Source organism: Daldinia decipiens (genome assembly GCF_022478715.1).
Source record: "Daldinia decipiens strain CBS 113046 unplaced genomic scaffold F4813scaffold_5, whole genome shotgun sequence".
NCBI lineage: Eukaryota > Fungi > Ascomycota > Sordariomycetes > Xylariales > Hypoxylaceae > Daldinia > Daldinia decipiens.
In genome coordinates, this window is record NW_026054548.1 from 863,301 (window position 1) to 886,510 (window position 23,210).

Below are 23,210 nucleotides of genomic sequence, written 5' to 3' on the forward strand. Positions count from 1 at the left end.
ATTCCTTAAAATCTTACCTTTTTTTCAATATTATTTTTTTTAAAATAGCCTTAAATTGTTATATGTTAACAATTTTATTTTTAACTTATTTTTAACGTATTATTATTGTTTTTAATGTTTTTTAATAGCTAAATAACCTTATAATATCTTAATATTAATAATATTACTGTTTAATTTAACTTAATTATTATATAAAGTAATAAAATAAACTTTATAATTAAATAATTAAAAGTTTATATTAATTTTAATATAAGTACGTATACATTTTAAGCCTTAAATAGTTAAGTTATTTAATAACTTTATTTAAAAACTTATTTAATTATTAAAAGATTAAATAAATATATTATTAAAAATAAGATTAAAAAAATACAAATTCGATATTAAAGCTTGTTAAAAAAGCTTAAAAATAACGTTAAAAAGTAATAACATTGTTAACATATTAAGCCTATAAAAGCAATATTATTTAGGGACGATTTCGTTAAAAATAACATCGCTTTGTTAAGAACGATTTTATTGAAAATTAATTGATTTAAATGAAAAGGTTTTAAATAGTTTTATTTATAAATTAAATAGCTATTTATAACTCAAAAAAATGCTGGTACAATTGGTATAAGCTAAATTAGGTGTAAAATTAAGTAGTTTGATTTCATTGGTCGATAGCTTTAAAATTAGATTATCTCGTAGTATTGTATTAAAAATAGTGGAGGTGTAGTTTTATGCCAGTTAAGGGGATAGAGAAAATCCAACGTTATGGTGTAATAGACATGGATTCATTACCCCTCAGCCATCCAACCCCTCATCGCGAACTCAATTGCTAAAACTGCCGGTGGAGAAGCTTCAAAGTAAAATTCAACGCCTTCTCTGGTATATAATTGAACCCCTTCGCCTCTTTGGATGTGTCCCTCAGATTCTTCTCTCCTGAATATTTAGAAATAACCTACCAATTCCTTGTTAACTATGGCGACGAAAACACCCACCGTAAAACTAGCCTCTGGCTATGTACGTGACCCCCATCTGCTTCTGTGGGCCGAGGCTAATAGGAATAGGAAATGCCCCTGGTTGGCTTTGGTATTTGGAAGGTGCCGAACGATACCTGCGCTGATCAAGGTATGTCTCCTGTAGCCTTTCAACAAATATTCCATATGTAGGTAGGCTCATCGGTCGCTGACACTTGACTCGCTACTCGATAGTCTATAATGCTATCAAGTTAGGCTATAGACACATTGATGGCGCTTGGGACTACACGAACAGCGCCGAGGCCGGTAAGGGTGTACGGAGGGCTATCGAAGAGGGCATCGTGAAGCGAGAAGACATATTCATTACCTCCAAGTTATGGAACAATTACCACGCTCGCGAACATGCGTTCGAGATGGCTAAGCTGGAGAACGAGGCGTGGGGTCTGGGATACTTGGACCTATTCTTGATCCACTTCCCCATTGCGCTAGAGTTTATCCCCTTCGACAAGATCCGCTTTCCCTGCTTCTGGTCTGATAAGGAGCAGACTAAGGTTACTCCGCTGGCAAAGGTACCAATCTCAGAGACCTGGAAGGCTCTAGAGGATATGGTTCAGACTAAGGAGAACCCAAATGGCTTCGTCAGGAGTATCGGTATATCAAACTTCCAGCCCCAACTAATCTACGACCTGCTGTCGTATGCGAAGATCCACCCGAGTGTCTTGCAGATCGAGCACCACCCGTACCTAACGCAGCCCGGCCTTATCGCCCTAGCGCAAGAAAACAACATTGCCGTAACTGGTTACTCGACATTTGGCCCGCAGAGCTTCATCGAGTTGGGCAATGCTACGGCCAAGGAAATTAAGCCTCTATTCGAGACGGATGTGGTGAAGAGCGTCGCGGCGAAGCATGGCAAGTCTCCCGGACAGGTTCTGCTTCGATGGTGTACTCAGCGCAACATCATCGTCATCCCCAAGTCGAATAGCGTCGAGCGACTGAAGCAGAACCTCGAGTGCTGCTCCTTCGACCTAAGTGAGGATGAGATTAAGCAAATCTCTTCTCTGAACATTGACCTGCGATTCATCAACCCTGCTGCTCTAGGAAGTAGTAGAATCTTCGGTTAAAGGTGGTATAATACTAGGGGATATTTATTCATTAGATGGTTTAGAAACATTAAAATAATAGATTGCCTAGGTTAATTCCTTGTTCTTTGCGGGGACGTTAAATAATACATGTGCGTCATGACGAAAATATACATAAGGTATGTAGCTTCTGTAGGTATGTACCTAATGAATTGAAAGAACCTTCCACCAACGCGCCAACGCGAGAACAAAAAAAGAAAACGCCACAGCTCTGCACCGCCATACGGATCGGTACAGCCACAACCATGTCCAATTATGGAACCTATTAATCAAGTGCCTGAATGCGCGTCACTTTTCATATCGTTGTCGCGTCTCTTTTGTGGCCTCGCTTCACAGTGAAGTCTCACCAATTCCTTTAATTAAGCAATAAATAATATGGCCCTCCCGCTACCACCTGGCCTTGTGCCAACCGAAGTAGCTTTCCTCTGCGAGATGGAAATGGTTACGGTTGTTCCTCGCCAAAGACTCGAGTCAATTCCGTTACTTGGTGTAAATAATCCAAATATTTCAAATAATTTAACCCCACCACCCCGCCATCGCCATCGCCATCTCCATCGTTATCGCCATCATCAAGTAGCTCTACTAATAACATGATTCCATTATATAGGGCAAAACTCCAGCTTTACGCCCACCCCATCGCGCACAGCTTCCCCTGTGGCTTGCGATTTTACTTAAGAAGCAACGGCGCGCGAATATCGTCGCACCGCCTTGGCTATATCCAGATTCGCTCAAGGATATCATCAATCACGAGACCAACATCGATCCTGTAGCATTCTCCCCACCTCCACCACCGCCTATGAGGTCCGACGGCAGGGGTGGCGCGAAGCCATACGCGCAATCTTCGTTTGAGCTGAAGCCGGGGGAGATGTTACTGTCACCACCCTTTCTCCCCTCGTGTACACAAGAGGCGCCTTCAGGCTACCTGCCCTACCACTGGCTGGAGCTTTCGGAGACTCTACTCGCACACGCCGCTGACGATATACCCAGCGCCGCTGAGGTTCGAACGTTACTGCGGGATCTACAAGAGGTGCGTGCGGCGAAAATGCGCAGTAGTACGGTACATCTAGAAGGCGGCGGCGGTGTACTTAAGTTGCGAGGTGTCGGAGCAATGGAACTAGCTGAAAGCAGGGGCTTTGTGTTAGGAGTCGTCGAGGGTGTGCGGAAGCTAGGCGCGAGTGCCGAGGCGAGTAGGAGGGAAGAGGAAGAAGAAAGGGCTAACGGCGAAGGAGCCGAGGACAGCGACGAGGAGATGGGCTTCTAGACACGAAATAAACGACGCATATGAGACATGGTACAGCATTGCATACGGCTCCAAAATTACGGCATATCGCATAGCATCGGACCGGCGTTTAATATCTTCATCAAACCGAGAAACATTTTGAAATCTATTTACATATACCTAGCCTATATACCCCCATTCCTACCTTTTCCCAAGCAAGATGCCAACGTTTCATACATTAAGCTAGACCAACGAATCAATCAAAAATATAATTTGGTATTCTTACAATATTGCCATCCGCCATATGCCTCCATCGCAACTTATCCCCCAGTCGTTCCGCGTTATGGAAATATTGGTTCATACGATTCTCCGCGGCCCAGTTCAGCGGGTCTGGTTGTGGTATCGCGTCAGAATCGACCGTTGTCTCCATTAACGAATATAGACACAGCAACCAAAAGCCTACCTGCAGGGCGATCATCAGTATGTCTGCTACGGCGTGCATGACTCGGTATAGTTCACTGTCCACCGTGCGTAGACAAAAGAGGAGAACGGAGAGCGCATGCTGGCGTATAGCCGCGGATAGCTCTACGATGTAATTGTACGTGATGCGATGTGCCAGCTTAGCTAGCACAGAAAAGACCACTCGCAAGATATCCGCGATTCGCTGTGAGAATATCACGATCGGTTCGGATTTATAATCTACGAATTCTAGCAGGAGCTGGAGGTACGTCGTTACGATGAGGTGGAGGCCAGCATAAATGCGCCTGTAGAACGGCAAATAGTTCCGTTCCCATATTGGCGGGAGCCACTCCATAAAGAGCCCTCGGATGTTTATCCGTAAACGCATGATGGTAGATTCGGACGTGCGCTGAAGCGTGTCGGCTCTGATATCGCGGGATTCGTCGAGGTTGTTCCTTAGAAGTCCAGCTAAGGAATAAACAGATTGCTTCTTAGTGATAGAGAAAGACGTATGCCTGTTGAGAAGCCAGAAGTAGAGACCTTAGAGATGATAGAGTACAGCACAGCTAAAGTGTCAGAAAAGCAATGGAAGAGTAAACATGGCTGCGAGAAATTTATTCGAAGCTCTTGGTATTGAATAGAATTGAGTTCTAAGGAGTTTCGACTCTGACGTCGAAATCCCTTTGGTTACTTGTCCGTTTTGTTTATGTTAATTCATTATTTCGCCGTCGGGGTTACAAGGTCAAGATCCAACTCCCGTGTATCACGATTGTTTGCTTCCTTGGTGCTTATTTTCCTTGTACAAGGAGCCTTTGACACCTTTTGTTTGGCTAGGTGATAATAGCATTGCCGCTTGTTCCCTTTGGGTTTCACCTTGTCATGAGCTGAGTCGCCTTTGCATAGAACAAGAGGCTCCTCTATTATTTGATTTACAAAGTAAATAGAGATTATGTCTGTCAAAGTATCACACATAATCAGCTGCTGATAATTGATGATGCACTGCTCTGAAGCGACATTAGTTGAAAGATTGTGCTTGCGTGTAATAGTACCCCTATATTTGTAACATTAGGTATACATTGAAATATTGTTAACCACGCTCTACTTATTGAGTAGCAAGGTTTACCATAACTGGATAGGTTCAATATGCTATATAAATGCTAATGAAGAACCTTTGGTAATATTAAATACCATAAACTCACACCACCATCAATTCCGAATATCATATATCGACAGACGATGCGCATCACTCAACTTTAGCCCGATACTTATATACAGATTCCTGCTATTACTCAATTGAACAGGCTATGTGTATCACTCGTTTGCATGCGCGTCATTGTAGTAATGGATCTATGGCTTTGTTAGTACGCTAATTTCCGTATTACAGAGGGGACGAATTAAGATGCCGAGAGAACAAAGAAATCTCTTACAGTCTGATCTGAGCATCCACTAGGGGTTTGATAGCCGTAGGCGCCGGTGTTGATAAATAGCGCCTGGTCTTTACAGACAAGCCAGGCAGCCAGGTTCTGACGGTTGATGTCCGGCACGCTCCAAGTAAGAGCGTCTCCTTGGAAGACAAAGGTGCCAAATGTATTCTCGGTCGTGTTGAACGAGGTGGCGAGCGTTCGCGGCGGGTTTGCTAGGTCTGCTGGCTTCTCGACATGTAAATACAGCGGCGCCCCTCCTTCGCCCGTATTAGCCACCAGCTGCCCATCCTTGACATTGTACTGCCCTGCCGTCTTGTAGCTCTCTAGTACGGCCGTGCCTGGCGCATTGGCTGGCTTTGTCTGGAGGTATTTATGGAAATTGGGCGAGGCCACCGCGCGAACCCAGTACCATCCTGACTGTAGTGTCGTGCCAGGTCCTGATGACTGCCGCGGAGCTACGGGACTAGCCGAGGCGACTGTGGTAAGGAGTGCAACTGCAAAAGGTTGGAACAGCATCATGCGTAATGCTGCCTTTGAGATATTGTGAATGACCGTTTGCTAGAAAGCACTTTTGATAATAGATACGGGTACGATGTTGGAAGAGGTGCGATAACTAGAAGACAAGGATGTGAAGTTACATTACCAAAGTGCTGGAGGTAGGTAGTATTTATTCTGGCAATGATTATCCCGTCTTAGGTTCATCAGGAATATATTCAAGTCTTCCGGTGGATTAGCTTGTCTAATGTGCAATATAGCTTCCGTGTTACTGCGTCGGGTACGGAAAGAGGTGGGTGAGTAAGTGAACTCGTGGTCGCGAAATGATTTAGCCTAAGCTCAAGATCGGCAAATATACCATACGTAGAAAGCCCCCGTGGAGGAAGATCTAGACTAGCTTACATTGAAATACCTGGATGATGCCATATCGCTAGCTTATTTTTAGCTAAGGCTCTCAATGTTGTGCTTGTGGTCTGGCGAGGAAGAGGGAAATAAAGATACGGTGTGCTGGAAGTCATATTAGAGATGATTGAAGTAAAGTCGGGAGCCGCTATGTTTAAATTATAAATAGAGGAAGATGGGACACTCATACGGTCGAAAAAGAAAAGAAAAACAGGCTACTCCTTTGACTACAAGTCAAGGCAACACGATATTGCGTTGGGTAGGTACCTATCTAGTTATGCAATTTATCATTGGGGGCTCCTCATAACGGACTCCGGGTAACACCACATCCTTTACCCATATATCTTCGAGGCTGTGGTAGAAGCATTTTGACTCACAAGAGCAGGTAACCTGGTTGTGGTTATCAGTTTAGCTCACCGTCCCTCGCTTCTCCCAAGATACACGTTTGCAGCTCCCTCGATGTCAAGTCTTGTAGAACTAAGGACTCAATGATGCGGCTCTTTTGGCGGGCCCACCAAGATGTCGAGCTGGTAAGCAAAATACGTGCGGCTTGATAGAAGTAGTGGTGTATGACCAGGGCCCTGGAGTCGTGCTGGAGAGCAAGCTCACGGAAGACTACGCTACAAAGAACAGGGAAGGTAAAGAAACAACGTTCAATGTCAGGCTGAAGGCGCATTAGCCTCTGGGATGGCAGGTGCTCGCTATAGTTAGATTGATGTCTCTTCAAAAATGATAGAATAGCTCTAAATGTAGTAAATTGACCTTGGCGTCATCTAAAATAGGATGACTAGTAGGTTGAGAAATGCATGAATTCAACCTGTTGTTGCCTTTGTGTATATCGGCTGTTGAGTAGATGCATCTTTCACTCCTCTTTAAACAGTTCGAACCGGGGAACTGCTCATCACACTGCAGAATCACATGTTAACCAACAAATGCATCGATCTATCTTGGTATGCATATCGTCTTATTTAAGTAGACGGATATTAACCAGTGTACTACCTAACTGACCTTAACTCTTCGACGTTTGCAAGCAAGACATCCATGGCGGCTCTTGTAATGCGGTCGCTTTTTCCCCCTCTGATTTGACGGGAGCTGGTCTCTATTAGGGGTCTACCGTTTGTGATAAATATAAAACCTCTGCTATGGGCCGTCTGAGTTGCTTTTGCCTTATCTTCCATAATGTTTGGCGGTATAGAAAATAATATGAATATGGGTTTAGGAGGTACCTAACCTTTGGTATATATTTTGCTATTTGTGTACGGGCCACCATCGAGAGGGTAAAGAGGAAGAGTTGCTATAACACTGGAACTGCACGTACTCAAAAGACCATGACCAATAGGAAGAAAGTAGACCTTCTTGGTCGTTCCCTTTGAGGAAATAAACGAAGTCGAGTCCCACCAGGCGGTCCCACCCCGTGCCGTTCCGTACGGTGTACCACCTCGTTCCCCTTCGAGAAGTTAACGAAGGTATGAAGACTGTTCCATAAATGTTATGTACCTAAGGTGCCTAATGTAGGATAGCTTTTGTAATATTATTCTTTAGTGGTATTGATGTCCTAGTAGAATTTTACACTGTCTGTAAGGTACCCGTTTCTATAAATATAGCCGTGTACCCTCTTCCTTCGAGAAGACATAAGCCCTCAGTACCTCTCCTTTTACTAGACAGTAGACCGCATTTATCAAGCATGAAAACCACTTAATTGATCACCACGATGTCTCTATCTAACCTCATTACCCCCGTTCCGGGTATTCCTTACTTTACACCACAACATCTACACTCGCCCGTCACTCTAAAAGAGCTCTGCTCAAAGAAACTCACCTTATTCAGACCACTCCAAATTCACGGGGTCATTCTTCGCGATCGTGTTGTGGTTTCACCCATGTGCCAATACTCCGCGGCACCATCTGGACTTGAAATCGGCTCTCTAACGGATTGGCATGTTGTAACACTCGGCCATTATGCTATCAAAGGAGCAGCTCTCGTTTTCGTTAAAGCTACAAGCGTTCAACCTAATGGGAGGATAACTTTAGGTGTCCTACTATATCTACCTAGGTAGGTACCTAACCTTATGGCATAGGATTACCAGGGGAAAGCATAGGATATCACTCTAATGTAGTTGACTCTACAGGTTGCGTCAATAGTTATAGGTAGGCAGGAGTAAGTATATTGCCAGGGGTCGCCTGGTAAACTACCTACCTATCTGTTCCCGCCCATTATGGCCTCCCACTGCAATACCCTTGGCAATCCAGGAATATTCTGGTGCCCCTCGCGATTCACAGACTAACAGCCTCAAAGCTTAAGAGACGACTTGTTGTTCTGACCTTGATCCTCCTGATTGTGATTCCCCTTAGTGGACCGGCTTGGGAGCTGGCTTGGGATTCGGATGTGGCCTCGGGTTTGGATTTGGTGGCCTTGGATTGGGCATGCGAGGCTCAGCGTTACGATTGCCCCTGAATCTACCCATGATGTCGGTATTAGTCATGGTACCGGTGTTGGTCATGATGCCGGTGCTGTTCAAGATGAAGAGCGGTCCAGTTTTGGATGCGAAAAGTTTCGTCGTTCTGGGAGTGCTCGAACTCGAAATTGAGGTAGGTGATAGAGTTAGGTTTTGGAATGAAGGGGTTAGGCCAAGGTGAGGGTGAGGTTGATTTTATATATTGTATTGGGGCATACAGTCTAGGTAGGTTAGGTACTCATTCATATACTGGGAAGTCAAACTCTCTGATGTGTTCTGCGTCACATCTTTTGCCATAGGGTCAAGATGATATATAAGTGATTCGTCTAAATAAGATCCTTGATGTGAATCACCGGGGCCACTTGTAAAGGCTATCGTAAAGGACAGGTAGCCAAGTGGATGGTACAAAGTCGAATCTCTGAGTGGCTATTTTTCAGCAAGTGATGTGTATGATTTTGGATTGGCCTTCGTGGTTATTGTAACGTCTTTCAGCTGTCATGATTCATGTTAATATTGTAAGGTGTTGTGTCGAGTCTATGCGTGGATGTGACTAGTGGTGATAGCAAATTCGTTAACATTCAATGGACGTGTGAAAACTATCTAGATGCCCGGGTATCTACTTAAATTTTTAGTTATTTTTATCTAGCGTATGACTATAGTGTGTACGATGACTTGAGGACCAAGGTAAAGCCAGTATCTCGCCAAATTTGAGAATGCATGTGACTGGTATAATATACTTCATTATCTTCGTCGTTTAGAAATATTCTATCATTATGTCAAGTAGCATTACAAGGAGTTAATTTATGGGTTAATACACTATTATACTAATAACTAAACCTCTGCCTCTCACTCTGTGATATACGATATCCGATATCCTAACTGATAACCACAGTAGCATTTCTATCCAGTTTATCTTAAAACCAGCTCCTGATTATCGAAACCGCCAAACCAGCAGTTACATGAACAATCATAGGCGCTCACTTTACCCCTCTGCCTCTTTTCTCACGTTGAAACATAGTAATACGTTAAAGAAGGGGGGGGGGGGGGGGTTACAGAACATTTTCAATAAATCTGACTCCACAGGTTACACCAATAGGTATGTAAAGGTGAATATATTCTCAGATATAGTCAGGTAAACTATCTATTTGGTCCTGTCCATAACGCTCTCCCGCTTCGATTCACTGGGTACTTCGAGAATCTCCTATGACTATGCGGCGCGGTGTCTAGTATGATCCAAAGACCAATAGCAACAAAGATTGAGAGGCAACTTGATGCTATTTTTGTGGCTCATGCGTCGTGCAATACACATCGTATTTCCGAGACGGCATTGACATGCATGTTTTCCAGTCGGCGCACGTAATAACATACTCCGGCCCCCAAACATGAACTCTGCATCTTTTGCAGTAATGATCTACTAAGGTGCACATGATGATAAAGCCTTTGGATGTGGGCTATTTGTCGAGGCAGAAATGAACTATCGTATCGTTCTTGTGATGTTTAATTTGTTGTGGTAGGTGCCAGGTAGGATTGGGTTTTGGTGTCGAGGAGTAAGCCTAACATACTGGGGAGATCGAATTTATATATTTCCCCAGAGAACAGAGGTTGGATTGTGAATATAATGGGTGACTTATAATGTGATTTGTATTGCATCTTATTATTTGTTTGTTATAAAGATAATGTAATATATAATGAATTCACTAGGTTTAGATCTTAATGGATGTAACCTAGGTAGTTTAACGAACATTTTCCATTACGGTAATAACCGCTCATGAGATGAAATGAGAATCAAGTAAGGGTTAGGAGTGCCAAAGAAAAGCTATACTCTCAGTATTCATATACTTACTAGAACCCCATGTAAGTAAGTACTCGATTTAAATTAATAATATCATAGAGTAAGTCTCCAATTAATTTATAATGGTGTCGAGCTGAAATAGATTACTAGAGTACCCTTTAAACCAAGCATACCTAGATGTGAAGACTTCAGCTATTATATTGAGAAACCACTTTGCCCATAGGTAAAATAAGCTATTTGTGGTAATAAAATTTGTAACGGGGCTAAAATATACAAACCGCCATGAAGCCGCCTCGTCCAAGCTCGAAGTAGAGGTTAGCAAAGGACTACAAAAAAGGGGGGGGCCAGATGTCTAAGCCTCTAATTCGCGTACCGGGAATGCACCGTCACTGACACTGATGTCATCAATACATACATTGACTCGACTCCTTTATGTCTCAATATTTGAAGCTTCAACTGATGATAACCGTAACAGTAAAATTTGGTATATAATCATTTGGTGTATCTGATGAATGCAAACGTCAGTTACGTCAATATATCAAGGGCACTTGAGACATTTCTTGCCCGAGGGTGCGCAAGTACTGCTAAACAGATAGCTGGCCGGTTTACTAGTCACTATCTCTTTAGAACATATCGACCTACTGGGTCCAAAGCACCGATTACAATTCAGATGAAGCGCAGTGCGTCAACAGTATCAAAAGCCACACCAAGAGCTAAGAAATTTCGACCGGAAGTGCCCGAGTATCATCTAACCCCTTCGGTACGAGACGAAGAATCGGGCGAAATCGTATGGCCGGCTCCTAGGGCGCAGATCGAGCGCGCTCGAGATTTTATTCTAGAGTGGCATGTTCTGTGATCTATATCATTTCCACCTCTTAAACTAATAGTTATAATATAGCGCTTCCGCAAAAAAGAAGACCCTGGTTATACCCGATAAAGATGCAGATGGGTTAACATCAGGAGCTATTTTGCAGAAGACTCTCGTCTTACTTGGTCTAGAGCCTCATCTCATATCGGTCCATCTGCTTCAAAAAGGCAACAATATCCATAACGAGAATGAGCGTGCCTCTATGGCTGCTTATAGTCCCGAATACATATTTGTTTTGGATCAAGGATCGAGGAATTCGCCTCCGGTAATAGACGCCCCTCATAAAGCTTTAATCATAGACCATCACTGGGCATTGGAGGACGATTTCCCCGAGGGCTCAGAGCATGTTACAGCGTGCAACTCTCCGCCAGTCGCTACGAGCTCACTCCTTACCTACTACATTTGCAATGAGTTGCATGAGCAAGTGCAGAAAAAATGCGATTGGTTATGCGTAATGGGTACTCATGGTGACTTAGGCAATACGCTGAAGTGGGAGCCGCCTTTTCCAGATATGAAGGCTACCTTCAAGGCCTATACCAAAAAGGCACTGAACGATGCAGTGTCACTTATCAACGCTCCCCGTCGAACAGCAACCTATGGCGTTCCCGCCGCCTGGGATGCTCTAACAGCTGCCAGCTCGCCCGCGAAACTTCTTAAGAACCAGAGTCTCCTTGCCGCCAGAGCTGAAGTGAACGCCGAGGTAAAACGGTGCACCCACACGGCCCCGAAGTTTTCGAGTGATGCCAAGATTGCTGTTTTCCGCATCAACTCTGCCGCGCAAGTTCATCCAGTGATAGCAACGCGCTGGGCGGGGTGCCTACAGTCGCCAAAGTTGGAGGTGATCCTAGTAGCTAACGAAGGCTATCTCCCGGATATGGTCAACTTCTCGTGCCGGGTTCCTCGGAGCGCGAGGGCAAGGGACCCGCCTGTAAACATTATCAAAGTACTGAAGGAGATCGCTGCGAGGGCGCCAAATCCGACCTTACGCGAAAGACTTGGAGAGTCGTTTGCGAGGGGACACAAAGAAGCTAGTGGAGGCATTGTTCCGAAGGCAGAGTTTGAAGAGTTCATGGACATCCTAGAAATCGGGAAGAAGCCCGGAGGAGGAAGTCCGAAGAAGGTTAAGAAGGCCGCTGCTCCGAAGCAATCAAATACCCTGAAAACCTACTTCAGCAAGCAAACCACTGCTTCAGTGCTTGGGTGAGACGGGATGCTAGCAGCAAGGAGATATTAAGATAGGGGCTGAGCAAATTTATGACTTTAAAATATGTAATTGGATTCTATCAATTAGTAACGAAGATTCATCTGTCGAAATATGATATCGGCGCAAGTCGTCGCGCTTACATTAGAGCGCACACCGCTCCCATAAGCTTTCCCACCCCACGCCTCTTCCTAGCAATTTAAGCCTTTGTCGACTCTCAACTCGTAGAGGTACAGCACGAATCGACTCACAGTTTTCCTACCGATTTGAGGCCACGCTCACCGTCGACGAGGACGCACCAGCCGCCGTGGCCGCTGCCGCCGTCCCCAGCGACCAAGGCGCCATCATAGCCACCCTCTTCCGCTCCCTCCTCGCCGCCGCGCGCATACTCGAGCACCGCATCGTCCCAAGTGCCCGGCTGAAGCCACACGGCGGGGATACCAAGCTTCTTGGCCTCCTTCAGCACGGTCAGGGTCACGGGTGCTGGCGTGATGACCGACAGCGAGGTGTGCTGCGGATCGGGCAGGTCGGCGAGAGACTTGACGGTCGGGTGCACGCCGAAAGGCGTCTCTATGCTGGCGCTCGCCGGGTTGATAGGCGTCACGGGGAGTGAGTGTGCATGGTACCAGGTGAAGACTTAAACGCGGGGGAGGACGTTAGCAACTTCTATGCTTTTATGTAGAATGAAGTCGTATTTATGTCGTATCTTATGTGCATACAACAGGCCACTTGAGCCTCCGGATGACGCGCACTTGTTACTTTGCGCTTGCAGCTGAGAGAGATCGGGGCGACCATTGATGAGATGAACGAATAGGGTAGCGGAGTGTTAACCAGGGGGGGTTTTTCTTACCCTTATGACCGAACTTGGCGGGGTTTGTGCTTGCGCCCACCACAGCGAATTGAGGGGAGTTGAAGAAAGTTCGGACGGTGGCTTCGGTAGTCATCTTGAGCATTAATAGATGGACAATAAGCCAAATGTAGTCTAATAACTTATAAGGTAGGTTTGGTGAAAGAGTATTAAGAAGGAGGTAGGTTTGTTTGTTACTATTAAATGAACTATTAAATGAGAACGACCTGCTAGTTCTAGCTGAGTAATGTTGAGTTAAATCGTTGAGAAGCACAAAGTATATGAATGATGTTAGGTAGGTTAGGTAGTGTTCCGGTTCTCTTATCAACCTTCAAGGTTGACATCCCGAGGCTTACTTATACCAGGTCTTGGCACAATCGGAGCTGATCAATGGCGTATAATTCACCGGGTGTCATCTCATTAGATCAGTGCAACTGCAGCTGACATTTTTCTAGCTGAGCGTACTTCTACATAGCCTTAACCCTTGTCTTTTCTTACTCCTGGCTATTCTATAATACTAACAAATGCGCCTCATACTAAGATATACTAAGATCTAAAAGCCCCAATTTATTCGCGTTAGTTGAGACTTTGAGCTGCACAAGAGATGGCGACATTTGCGTTAGTTGCGACCTTCCCTTTAAGAAGGCATCTCGCTAACAGAAGTACAGCCGATCAACATTTTCAGCAAAAGCCTACGCAGCTTTTCGGCCGGCTTACCCTCCATCACTGTTCCGTACCGTGCTGAACTACCACAAGCTACCCGCATCCAGCGGCACATTACTGGATCTTGGGTGCGGCCATGGCCTTATCGCGCGTTATCTCAGACCGCATTTCAAATCAGTCATCGCGATCGACCCGTCAGCAGGGATGATAACGCAAGCAAAGCAAACAACGACAGATCCTACCATTACGTTTCGTCAAGGTAGTGCCGAGGATCTGGACTTCTTATCTGATGGTTCTGTAGACATGGCTGTTGCGGGTCAGGCCGCGCATTGGTTCAACTACGGTAAAGTCTGGCCGAACCTCGCCCGTGTGGTGCGTTCCGGCGGCACAGTCGCCTTCTGGGGGTATAAGGATAACGTGCTTATCGGCGCCGAAGAGGCTACCGAAATCATGGAGCGGTTCGTCTACGGATTCGGCGAAGTAGCGCCGGGCGTAGAAGGAATGGGTCCGTATTGGGAACAGCCTGGGCGTAATATCCTGCGCAATCTCCTACGTAGCGTGCAGCCACCCGAAACAGACTGGGTGGACGTTACTAGGCTAGAACACGAGCCCGGCGAGGAGGGGACAGACGAGACCTGCTGGTTGAGGAAGAAGATGAAGCTAGGTGAGGTAGAAGGCTATGTGAAGACGTTTAGCTGCTTCAACGGCTGGAAAGAGGCTCATCCTGAGGCGAAGAGCAGAGCGGATGGCGGAGATGGAGATATACTTGATATCATGTGGGATCGCATGGTCGATGCGGTACCAGAATGGAAGGCCATGGGAGAGCGGTGGCGGGAGGCTGAAGTTGAGAATGATTGGGGTACTTATATATTAATGGCTAGGCGTCGGTGATGTACGGTAGGACCACTGGTGCTTCAATGTCATGATCACAAGGATCGGGATGGTCTTATAGCATTTTGAGGATGTTTTCTCAGCTTCATTATCGCCGCTCTCTTCCACGGACTATTCGTCAAGGATAAAGTCGAGGATAGCCTAAATGCTTAACAAAGTAAAGAAGTCTTTTTAAAATATTTGGTAAGTATAACTACCTACCTACCCAGATATTGCATGCAGTGATACTTAGAAGGATTATTTGAGGCGAATATGCATCTATGCATTGGCAGAATTAGTATGGTAAACATTCACAAGCTTATGTTAATAGCAACGATATATGTAAGTGGTTCTAGAGCGCTCATTGGTTCAATGCTTCAGCGGTGAATTCTGGCCGCTCTGGATTTGGAACCAACCAAATCGTCCTTGCTCAGTCCAATGTGTACCTAGGTACATATGACGGGAGTACCTAAGGTAACTAAAATGGACAAGGTTAGGTTACGCCGTTGCCCCGTCAATCCGAAAGCCCAACTTGATCCACTTAATTGCCAGCACGCATGGACTACGCTAAGGTAGGGGGGGTAATTCAATTACATTGTTTCATCTCTGTTATTCAACTTTCTTATTACCTTAACCATCGTCCTCACAACTCCAGAAAATATCATCACAAACGCCGACTCCGTTTTTACGCCGTTCCTGACCCAATCTACTTACGATTCCAACGTCTAATACCTCAAAATGGTGAGTTGCTCTTGTTTGCTTCGATTTACTATCTACATGTGTACTACGGGAAAATAAACAAAGGGCTTCCTTGCTGCTGCCCCTCGTAACCCCCTAAGTCCTGGCTTAGTGTTGGTGTTACGCGATGGGAAACGACCAGTCAGCAGAATCCTTTCTCAGCAGCTAGCAACATGTAGCCAGCGGCGACGCCGCACCCAAGACTTGCTATTCGCGATCCTTTCACCATTTCTCCGAAGCAACTCGATTCTTAGAAAATAAAGCAACAGCAACGGTCTCATCATATCTACTCCTTTTGTGGATCTCAATTACTTCGCCTTTATATCATCTGCGTTTAACCGAGATTTTAAAGAAATTGTCGATATGGCCGCTAACGATGCTCAGGCTTCTACCAACTACAAGGAGGCTTTCTCATTATTCGACAAGCGAGGCAATGGCCGCGTTTCCCTCGACAGCCTCGGTGACCTCCTGCGTGCCTGTGGCCAGAACCCTACCTTAGCCGAGATCAGAGATTTGGAGCGTAATGTTGGTGGTGACTGTGAGTAACCCCTATTACCTGATACGCCTCTATGTCAATATCTGTGTACATGCGCAATGTACAAGTATCTAGAAATTGAGCGCTAGGTGCGTTATGTAAATAATTAGAACACAGTTAGCTAATACGACCACAACGTTGTAGTTGACTTCGAGACTTTCTCGAAAATCCTGAACCGACCAGGTGGCTTCCGTGACCCCGGCGAACCTGACGAATACTGCCGCGGCTTTCAAGTTTTCGATAAGGACATGACTGGCTTTATTGGTGTTGGTCAACTCAAGTACATTTTGACGAATCTAGGAGAAAAGATGACGGATGAGGAAGTGGACGAGTTACTTAAGGCTGTCGACACCAGCTCAGGACAAGTCAACTATACCGGTAAGTACAGGATCTTTAAAATAAACTAATAGTTGGGAAAAGAGCAAAAGCAATAACTAATACGGCGCAGAGCTTGTCCGAACCATCCTAGCCAATTAAGATCAGTTCACCCTCACGAGCATTGATGGAAGCTGGAGTTTAGAGGCGTAGAAATTATTACATGCACCGACGAAACTTTTCATAAAAGAAGAGTATCAATACATCACATCATAGGCATGACTGGGAGGACGATATGGCGTTTGCTCATTAACGGGATTATGTGAAACTGGATTGACCTATTTGGTCTCTCACGATAGTCATAAGTCAGATACGGAGGAGAGGTGAATAGGATCGTATGGTGGTGTGGGCAATTCGGAACCCCTTTGCTTTTCACCGATTCTGTACGTAATGCAAAAATTCTTCTCAATCCAGAACAACGGATTTCAATGGTTGCGTTCGGCTTTGCAGATGAGAGGCTAGGTACCTGTTTTAATTGGCCCGTAACGCCCGGAATGCCAGTACCTAATTCCAGGTAGTTACCATAGCCCTAGGTTACAGTGTGATCCCCCGCAATCTAGAAAAGATTGGTGGGACTCGCAGGCGTCTTGGCTTGGTCACGATCAGCATACGTTTTAGCTCCATACAACTTTTTAGACGCATCAATCAGACCGTTTGAACGCTCAACTTTACATTGTCACGTACCTATCCAATGTGGACACCTGCATCTGATAATACCTATAAGATTCAATCTTGGAAGATTCCGATACACGCACCCGCAATTAGGCTTCTATGTGCCTGTTTGCCTAATACCTAGGTACCTTCCCAGGTAATACCTTAAGTACATAAAAGCCCCGCGTCGGTCCTGCTGTATTTGACCCCCCATTGGACCCCTCAAACCCCCTCGTGATACATACTGGCGAACTCAAGCAGAGCTACTTCCACTAGAAATTACCACCGTCCTTCTTTCTTCCTTGTAGCTTCCTTTCTCATCCTCCTACTCGCCATAGCCTACAATCTGGCTGCCCCACGAGCTCTTTCCCGTCTTACCTCGTATCTTAACCAGATACGACCAAAGACTATTCCCTCAACAACTCTCTTCCCCTTCACACGCTCAACTTCTCCAGATCGATCAATTGTGACCGCCACTATGGCTCCGGATAAGTACAAGAACCCTCCCCAGGCACCGCCGACTTTCACGGGTACCAAGGAGTCTATTGTCAAAGACGCCCAGACCATTTGCGACACTACGAGGTCTTTGCTAGACAAGCTTGTTGCTGATGTGTCTGCCTCAACCGCAACTTTTGCTTCGGTCCTAGCACCCATAGCAGGAGATGAGGACGAGTCTCAGTTGAACACTCGAATCCTCGGCTTCTACCAGTATGTTTCGAGCGACGCTGACCTAAGAAATGCTTCCACCGAGGCGGAGAAGATCATGGATGAATTCTCTATTGAGTGCAACATGCGCGAGGATGTTTTCAAACTTGTCGATGCTGCCTTCCAGGCTCAGAAGAGTAAAGAGCCCGATCTCGATGCCGAAAGCTTGCGACTACTCGAAAAAGAACGGAAGGGTTATATCAGGAATGGATTAGGACTACCCCAGGGTCCCCAGCGAGATCGCTTTAAGGAGATTAAAAAACGTTTAAGCCAGATAGGTATCGAGTTCCAAAAGAATCTCAATGAAGAGGACGGCGGGCTATGGTTCACCAAGGAAGAATTAGACGGCGTTCCGTCTGACGTGACCGATGGTTTAGAAAAGGGAACAGGGGAGAACGAGGGAAAACTGAAGCTTAGCTTTAAGTATCCTGACCTTTTCCCTACCTTAAAGTTCGCTAAAAACCCGGAAACGAGGAAGAAGGTCTTCATTGCAAACGAGAACAAGGTACTTATACAGTTATCCCCCGATATTTGCTACCCGTACTAGTAAAAAAGCTTTATTCGGACGATATTGGCTAATAAACTACAACAGACTAACCAGAACGTCGCCCTCTTCAAAGAGGCTGTTCTATTGCGTGATGAAGGTGCCCGACTCCTAGGCTACCCCAATCATGCCGCTTTCCGCATAGAAGATAAGATGGCTAAGGAGCCAGCTACGGTCAACGTCTTCTTATCAGATCTTCGAAAACGCCTCGCGCCGGGCGGTGAGAAGGAAACGAATCATTTGCTTGAACTGAAGAAAAAAGATGAGGAGTCGAGAGGTCTTAAGCCGGATGGAAACTATTACCTCTGGGACCATCGCTTCTACGACCGCATGATGGTGGAGCAGGAATATAACATTGACGAGGTCAAGATTGCGGAATATTTCCCGTTGCAAAGCACAGTTCGAGCCATGTTACACATCTTTGAAGAGTTATTTGGTCTAGTTTTCGTGGAACTAGACCCCAGCGAGCGTAAGAGGTTATCTCCGACCAGTAAGGCCGAAGATATTGCTTGGCATGAAGATGTCATTCTCTTCTCCGTCTGGGATGACAGCTCCGAGGGTGATGGCTTTGTTGGCTATCTCTATCTCGATCTACACCCACGGCAAGGCAAGTATGGCCACGCTGCCAACTTCAATTTGCAACCCGGTTTCCGGAAGAAGGACGGAACGCGTAGGTATCCTGCTACTGCCCTCGTATGTAACTTCTCTAAGCCGACGGAGAAGAAGCCCTCTCTCCTGAAGCACGACGAAGTGGTAACCCTTTTCCACGAGCTTGGACATGGTATCCATGATTTGTCTGGCCGAACTACGTACAGTAGATTCCATGGCACGGCGACAGTTAGAGACTTCGTTGAAGCTCCGAGTCAGATGCTTGAGAATTGGTGCTGGACACCTAGTCAGCTCAAGGCCCTCTCGAATCACTATGAAACTGGCGAGAAGATCCCCGACGAATTGATCGAGAAGCAGATCTCAACCAAGCACGTCAATGACGCGCTATTCAACCTTAGGCAATTGCATTTTGGTATCTTCGACATGACAGTGCACTCCCCTGCTACCCACGAGGAACTAGAAAAGACTGATTTCAGTGCCCTATTCAACGACCTACGGACCCAGATCGCTGGCCTTAAGGGCCCTGAAGCTCTTGGAGAGCCAAGGTACGTTTCCCCTTATAATGTGTATTGGATCGTGGTTACCATGTAACTAACTGCAGTTGGATAATAGCACCTGGGGTAATGGACAGGCAACCTTCGGTCATCTCATAGGGGGTTACGACGCAGGTTACTACGGCTACCTATCCTCGGAGGTCTACAGCACCGATATGTTCTATTCCGTCTTCAAGAAAGATCCAATGAATGGAAAAGAGGGCCGTAGATACCGCCATACCGTGCTAGAGCGCGGAGGTAGCCAGGACGAAATGACGACTCTTGAACAATTCCTTGGTAGAAAACCTAGCAGTGACGCTTTTTATGCGGAGTTGGGTCTTACTGCACTTACATCTGCAGCGTAAGAAAATATTTATAGATGGGCCAACGCTATGGTATGGTCTAATATAGATAGTATGGAGTTATTCCGAGGTTTGCAAGTTGTTGCTACTGCCTCTACTCCGGCTATATACTAGTAGATCTCCTAATTCCTCCATTACTTTTATGGAGCCAATTAGCCTACTATAGAACTGATTAAAATGCGAAATAAAGATTTTGTATTATATATTCCTTTTATCAAGACGTGCTGGTAACGGACTAATAATAGCAGTATATAACTATAAGACTTGTAGTATTTTTATAGAGACCTTATAGTGTCTTTCTATGTCAATAGCCCAGAGATACCTAGGTGAGTATCCAATATTCCTGATCTTCAGATATCCTTTATCTCCCATTTAACTAAATGGGCACCTAGTTCTAATATTAAAAATATACGTTCAAAGGACGATTTAGAATCAATACTACTTAGTTGAAAATATTTTAAAGCGGTAGAAGAGATTGTTTTAGACTGCTATATACAAAAATGAATGTGCTCTAAGTGTATATGATTGAAACTATTGCTCTACCTCCAACATATATTCAAAACCCCCCTGTATACTTCGCATCCTCCTTTCACCCCCTTTTAGCATTGGCAGAACAACAGTTTAGTTGGTGCGGGCGAGGAGGCGGTTGGCGATGTCGGAGACGTAGCTGGGAGTAGCTCCGCGGCCATCGCTGAGGTCGTTGGGGTTGACGGAGCCCGAGTTGTACTCGCGCAGGGCCTTGTAGATGCACTCGGCGGTGTCGGCGTCGCCGAAGTCCTTGAGGTTCTGCTTGAAGTGGTTGGTACCGGCGCGAACCATGGAGGTGATTTGGTCCTGGGGTATTGTTAGTAGTTGTAATTTTGAACCCCCGGAGCGAGCGAGATAGTAATAAGAGATAGGTGGATATGGGGGTATCTCATGTAGAGGGATCCCCTTTTTAGGTGCCTGTCCCCTTTTGCTATGGTTGAGTTACGTACCTGGCTGAGACCGTGCTGGCCGGGGAAGCCGGGGCTGCCGTCACATTGCATGAGGCCGGCGGTGGAGTGGCCGTCCATGTTTACGGTGGTGCGGACACCGACGTTGCCGGTGCTCTCTTGCATGATGATGGCAAAGATGACACTGATATCAGGCTAGTCAGTGATATATTCTCAAGGTAAAGGTAGGGAAAGCGGAGAAATATAAACTAACCGCTCCTCAACACCGATCTTGGCGCATTCGGTAACGGCGTTCCAGATACGGCCAATGTCCTCGCCAGTGTCGCCAGTGGCTGCCATGGCGGACTTGTTGGCGTTGAAGATCTCCTCAAACGACTTCCACTGGTCCTTGCCGGGGAAGCTGGAGGCGGGGCCGGAGTAGTGAGTGAAACCCATTGTGACTGATTTTTAAAACTTTGAGGAGTGGTGGAAAGTGTGTAGTAGAGTGTTGATTGAGACTTGTTGTTGATTGTGGATGTTGTGAGTGGTGATTCTCTTCATTCTGTGGTTGCCAACCTGCCCCTTTTTATATTTCTTCGAGTCCTATGTCTTGCCACCTAGGTGTACAACCATCCCCAGTCGTGGTTCAGTAGTCCTCCACTCTATCTTCGTCTACCACCCCAAAGAGAGCTTATTGCCGGCAGTGCTGTGGTGTGAATCTGCATGACTGCATCTCGTGGCCAGGTGGGTTGGGATTGCCACATATCGTATGGGCTCCTCTATTCCCCGTGTTCTGTCCGTAACTCTGACCGGCAATCATAGCCGCACAAATAATCGCTACAGGGCTTGTTTCTTCCCCGATGTGTCCTTTGGTAGCTTACTGGCTGTTCTTCATCTTCACTTAGGTCAGCATGTTTTTGGATATTGTAACCAATATCGCGGATTAGCTCAGCAAGACTTGGCCATATGATCTATCATTCCTAGCTTTTACTTATTCCGCCTTGCCAGACTCGGATTGGATCTTACCTAGGAGCTGCAATATCTCACGTAGCCAAAAGGGCCAGAATATCATGATGAAGTCAGCAATTATGTCATCCTTGAGGCTCACTTTAATGGTAGCCTATTAATAACCTTATTGACACATATTGGGAACCTCTGTGCAATGATTTACACTAATATTATGTGAGCTTCAATCGATGTCACATATATCTTCCTTATCTTCCAGGCTGAGTTATATAGGTACAGTCTTTTATTTCGAAGTCATGTAATACGATTACAATAAGAATATCAGACAGAATATTTTGAAGATTTATTTGGATGATTTGTCACTGTGAGAATAGAGAAGTTATCCTGTATAAGCCATTATTCCATAGTAATCCCTAGAGTTAACCTTGTATGTCACCGCTAAGCCTCATGGCGATATGTTTGAGGCAACCAAGGCTCTTTAACCTAGGAAGTGATATAAGTCGGGAGTAGAAACATATTAAGCTAGTTCGTTATCGACCCAACGCTGGCGTAAGCGGCGATACTCGTTCGCAACTCGTGTTGGTGGGTAGTTTGGGAAAGCCTTACTCACTCTTATGAGGACATCCCCAGATTTTCGGTACTTGTACCTGCAGCTATTTGATGACAGAGAAATAGGCGCCACATCTTGTTATGGGGTGCGAAGGGGCCAATTATTAGTCCTAGCAATCTCACCTCACAGCTTACTGAGTATGAGGGTGATGAATTAGCTATTACATCAATCGGTAAATAAACTATCAACTAAGCCTACCTACACGTAGAGTATTATTAGAAAACTTACTAACCTAGGCAATTATCAAGATTACCTACCTAAGGTAAGGATGTAGTTGAGACAATATTTGGCCTTAAATCGGCCCATCCGCAAGTCTTCCTGCTTGAAGAATATATATATATATATTTATATGTATTTGTATTATATTTTATTGTTTGTTATCGCAAGTATATCGTCGCATAAATTACAATGCTTAAAGCTGCGTACTTGAAGCTAGTATAAGCCCTGGTAGACGTATTGCCATTTGTTTAAAGACCATGCATGTGTTAAACTTGTTCCAAGCATCTAATTTCGATGCATCGGCCCAGGCATTACCAAAACTTTACATTTCGACTTATTCGTCTTTTGAATCTGCCTGCTCTCATGTGTGTATAATTTGGTGACGAATCTTACAATAAATAATAGTTCCTAGGTTGTCAGCTTATCTCTCATTGGCAATATTCCAGGAAGCTTAAGCCTTAAGGTACGTATTCAAGGTACGTACAGTACAGACTACAGAGCCGCCTCGAGTAGGTTCCATACATGTATGGAAATGGGCATTTTACCTAATGCACGTATTATTATTTTTTGTGGCTGAGGTAACGGTGGGGCCAATGGAGGTGGGACCGGAACGGAAAGTAAACAGAAACGCGGTCGAGTAGCCAATTGAACCCGTTTGA

General features: G+C 45.4%; 11 protein-coding genes across 11 annotated transcripts; 6 read left to right on the forward strand and 5 right to left on the reverse strand.

Moving 5' to 3' along the window:
* Positions 1 to 620: 620 nt before the first annotated feature.
* Positions 621 to 2,387, forward strand: F4813DRAFT_348817 (Aldo/keto reductase). Its single transcript, XM_049242119.1, has 3 exons — positions 621 to 999; positions 1,047 to 1,107; positions 1,191 to 2,387. The coding sequence occupies exons 1-3, from the start codon at positions 958 to 960 to the stop codon at positions 2,075 to 2,077; spliced, it is 990 nt and encodes a 329-aa protein (XP_049102894.1). The 5' UTR covers positions 621 to 957; the 3' UTR covers positions 2,078 to 2,387.
* A 20-nt stretch (positions 2,388 to 2,407) lies between these two features.
* On the forward strand, positions 2,408 to 3,463 carry F4813DRAFT_268456 (GINS complex, PSF2 component). Its single transcript, XM_049240347.1, has 2 exons — positions 2,408 to 2,584; positions 2,703 to 3,463. The coding sequence occupies exons 1-2, from the start codon at positions 2,471 to 2,473 to the stop codon at positions 3,354 to 3,356; spliced, it is 768 nt and encodes a 255-aa protein (XP_049102895.1). The 5' UTR covers positions 2,408 to 2,470; the 3' UTR covers positions 3,357 to 3,463.
* F4813DRAFT_268457 (uncharacterized protein) lies at positions 3,464 to 4,326 on the reverse strand. Its single transcript, XM_049240348.1, has one exon. It carries the CDS (start codon positions 4,159 to 4,161, stop codon positions 3,571 to 3,573), a length of 591 nt encoding a protein of 196 aa, XP_049102896.1. The 5' UTR covers positions 4,162 to 4,326; the 3' UTR covers positions 3,464 to 3,570.
* Positions 4,327 to 4,806: 480 nt separating this feature from the next.
* On the reverse strand, positions 4,807 to 6,008 carry F4813DRAFT_348821 (uncharacterized protein). The gene is made up of 2 exons (XM_049242120.1): positions 5,201 to 6,008; positions 4,807 to 5,120 (listed from the first exon to the last, which is right to left on the reverse strand). Exons 1-2 carry the CDS (start codon positions 5,714 to 5,716, stop codon positions 5,085 to 5,087), a joined length of 552 nt encoding a protein of 183 aa, XP_049102897.1. The 5' UTR covers positions 5,717 to 6,008; the 3' UTR covers positions 4,807 to 5,084.
* A 473-nt stretch (positions 6,009 to 6,481) lies between these two features.
* F4813DRAFT_348822 (uncharacterized protein) lies at positions 6,482 to 6,938 on the reverse strand (the record flags this gene model as incomplete). Its single annotated transcript, XM_049242121.1, has 1 exon — positions 6,482 to 6,938. A coding segment is annotated over exon 1 (268 nt), but the record flags the coding sequence as incomplete, so codon positions are not given.
* A 3,684-nt stretch (positions 6,939 to 10,622) lies between these two features.
* Positions 10,623 to 12,441, forward strand: F4813DRAFT_348823 (DHH phosphoesterase). Its single transcript, XM_049242122.1, has 2 exons — positions 10,623 to 11,184; positions 11,240 to 12,441. The coding sequence occupies exons 1-2, from the start codon at positions 10,850 to 10,852 to the stop codon at positions 12,411 to 12,413; spliced, it is 1,509 nt and encodes a 502-aa protein (XP_049102899.1). The 5' UTR covers positions 10,623 to 10,849; the 3' UTR covers positions 12,414 to 12,441.
* Positions 12,442 to 12,535: 94 nt separating this feature from the next.
* On the reverse strand, positions 12,536 to 13,572 carry F4813DRAFT_268506 (NAD(P)-binding protein). Its single transcript, XM_049240350.1, has 2 exons — positions 13,261 to 13,572; positions 12,536 to 13,046 (listed from the first exon to the last, which is right to left on the reverse strand). The coding sequence occupies exons 1-2, from the start codon at positions 13,361 to 13,363 to the stop codon at positions 12,658 to 12,660; spliced, it is 492 nt and encodes a 163-aa protein (XP_049102900.1). The 5' UTR covers positions 13,364 to 13,572; the 3' UTR covers positions 12,536 to 12,657.
* Positions 13,573 to 13,582: 10 nt separating this feature from the next.
* Positions 13,583 to 15,080, forward strand: F4813DRAFT_268497 (S-adenosyl-L-methionine-dependent methyltransferase). Its single transcript, XM_049240349.1, has 2 exons — positions 13,583 to 13,875; positions 13,926 to 15,080. Exons 1-2 carry the CDS (start codon positions 13,862 to 13,864, stop codon positions 14,809 to 14,811), a joined length of 900 nt encoding a protein of 299 aa, XP_049102901.1. The 5' UTR covers positions 13,583 to 13,861; the 3' UTR covers positions 14,812 to 15,080.
* Positions 15,081 to 15,345: 265 nt separating this feature from the next.
* Positions 15,346 to 17,112, forward strand: F4813DRAFT_348828 (myosin regulatory light chain cdc4). Its single transcript, XM_049242123.1, has 3 exons — positions 15,346 to 16,066; positions 16,208 to 16,441; positions 16,512 to 17,112. Exons 1-3 carry the CDS (start codon positions 15,892 to 15,894, stop codon positions 16,538 to 16,540), a joined length of 438 nt encoding a protein of 145 aa, XP_049102902.1. The 5' UTR covers positions 15,346 to 15,891; the 3' UTR covers positions 16,541 to 17,112.
* F4813DRAFT_348830 (Metalloprotease) lies at positions 17,113 to 20,045 on the forward strand. The gene is made up of 3 exons (XM_049242124.1): positions 17,113 to 18,299; positions 18,387 to 19,492; positions 19,560 to 20,045. Exons 1-3 carry the CDS (start codon positions 17,568 to 17,570, stop codon positions 19,843 to 19,845), a joined length of 2,124 nt encoding a protein of 707 aa, XP_049102903.1. The 5' UTR covers positions 17,113 to 17,567; the 3' UTR covers positions 19,846 to 20,045.
* A 252-nt stretch (positions 20,046 to 20,297) lies between these two features.
* F4813DRAFT_348834 (uncharacterized protein) lies at positions 20,298 to 21,782 on the reverse strand. The gene is made up of 3 exons (XM_049242125.1): positions 21,031 to 21,782; positions 20,820 to 20,961; positions 20,298 to 20,676 (listed from the first exon to the last, which is right to left on the reverse strand). Exons 1-3 carry the CDS (start codon positions 21,210 to 21,212, stop codon positions 20,464 to 20,466), a joined length of 537 nt encoding a protein of 178 aa, XP_049102904.1. The 5' UTR covers positions 21,213 to 21,782; the 3' UTR covers positions 20,298 to 20,463.
* Positions 21,783 to 23,210: the final 1,428 nt, after the last annotated feature.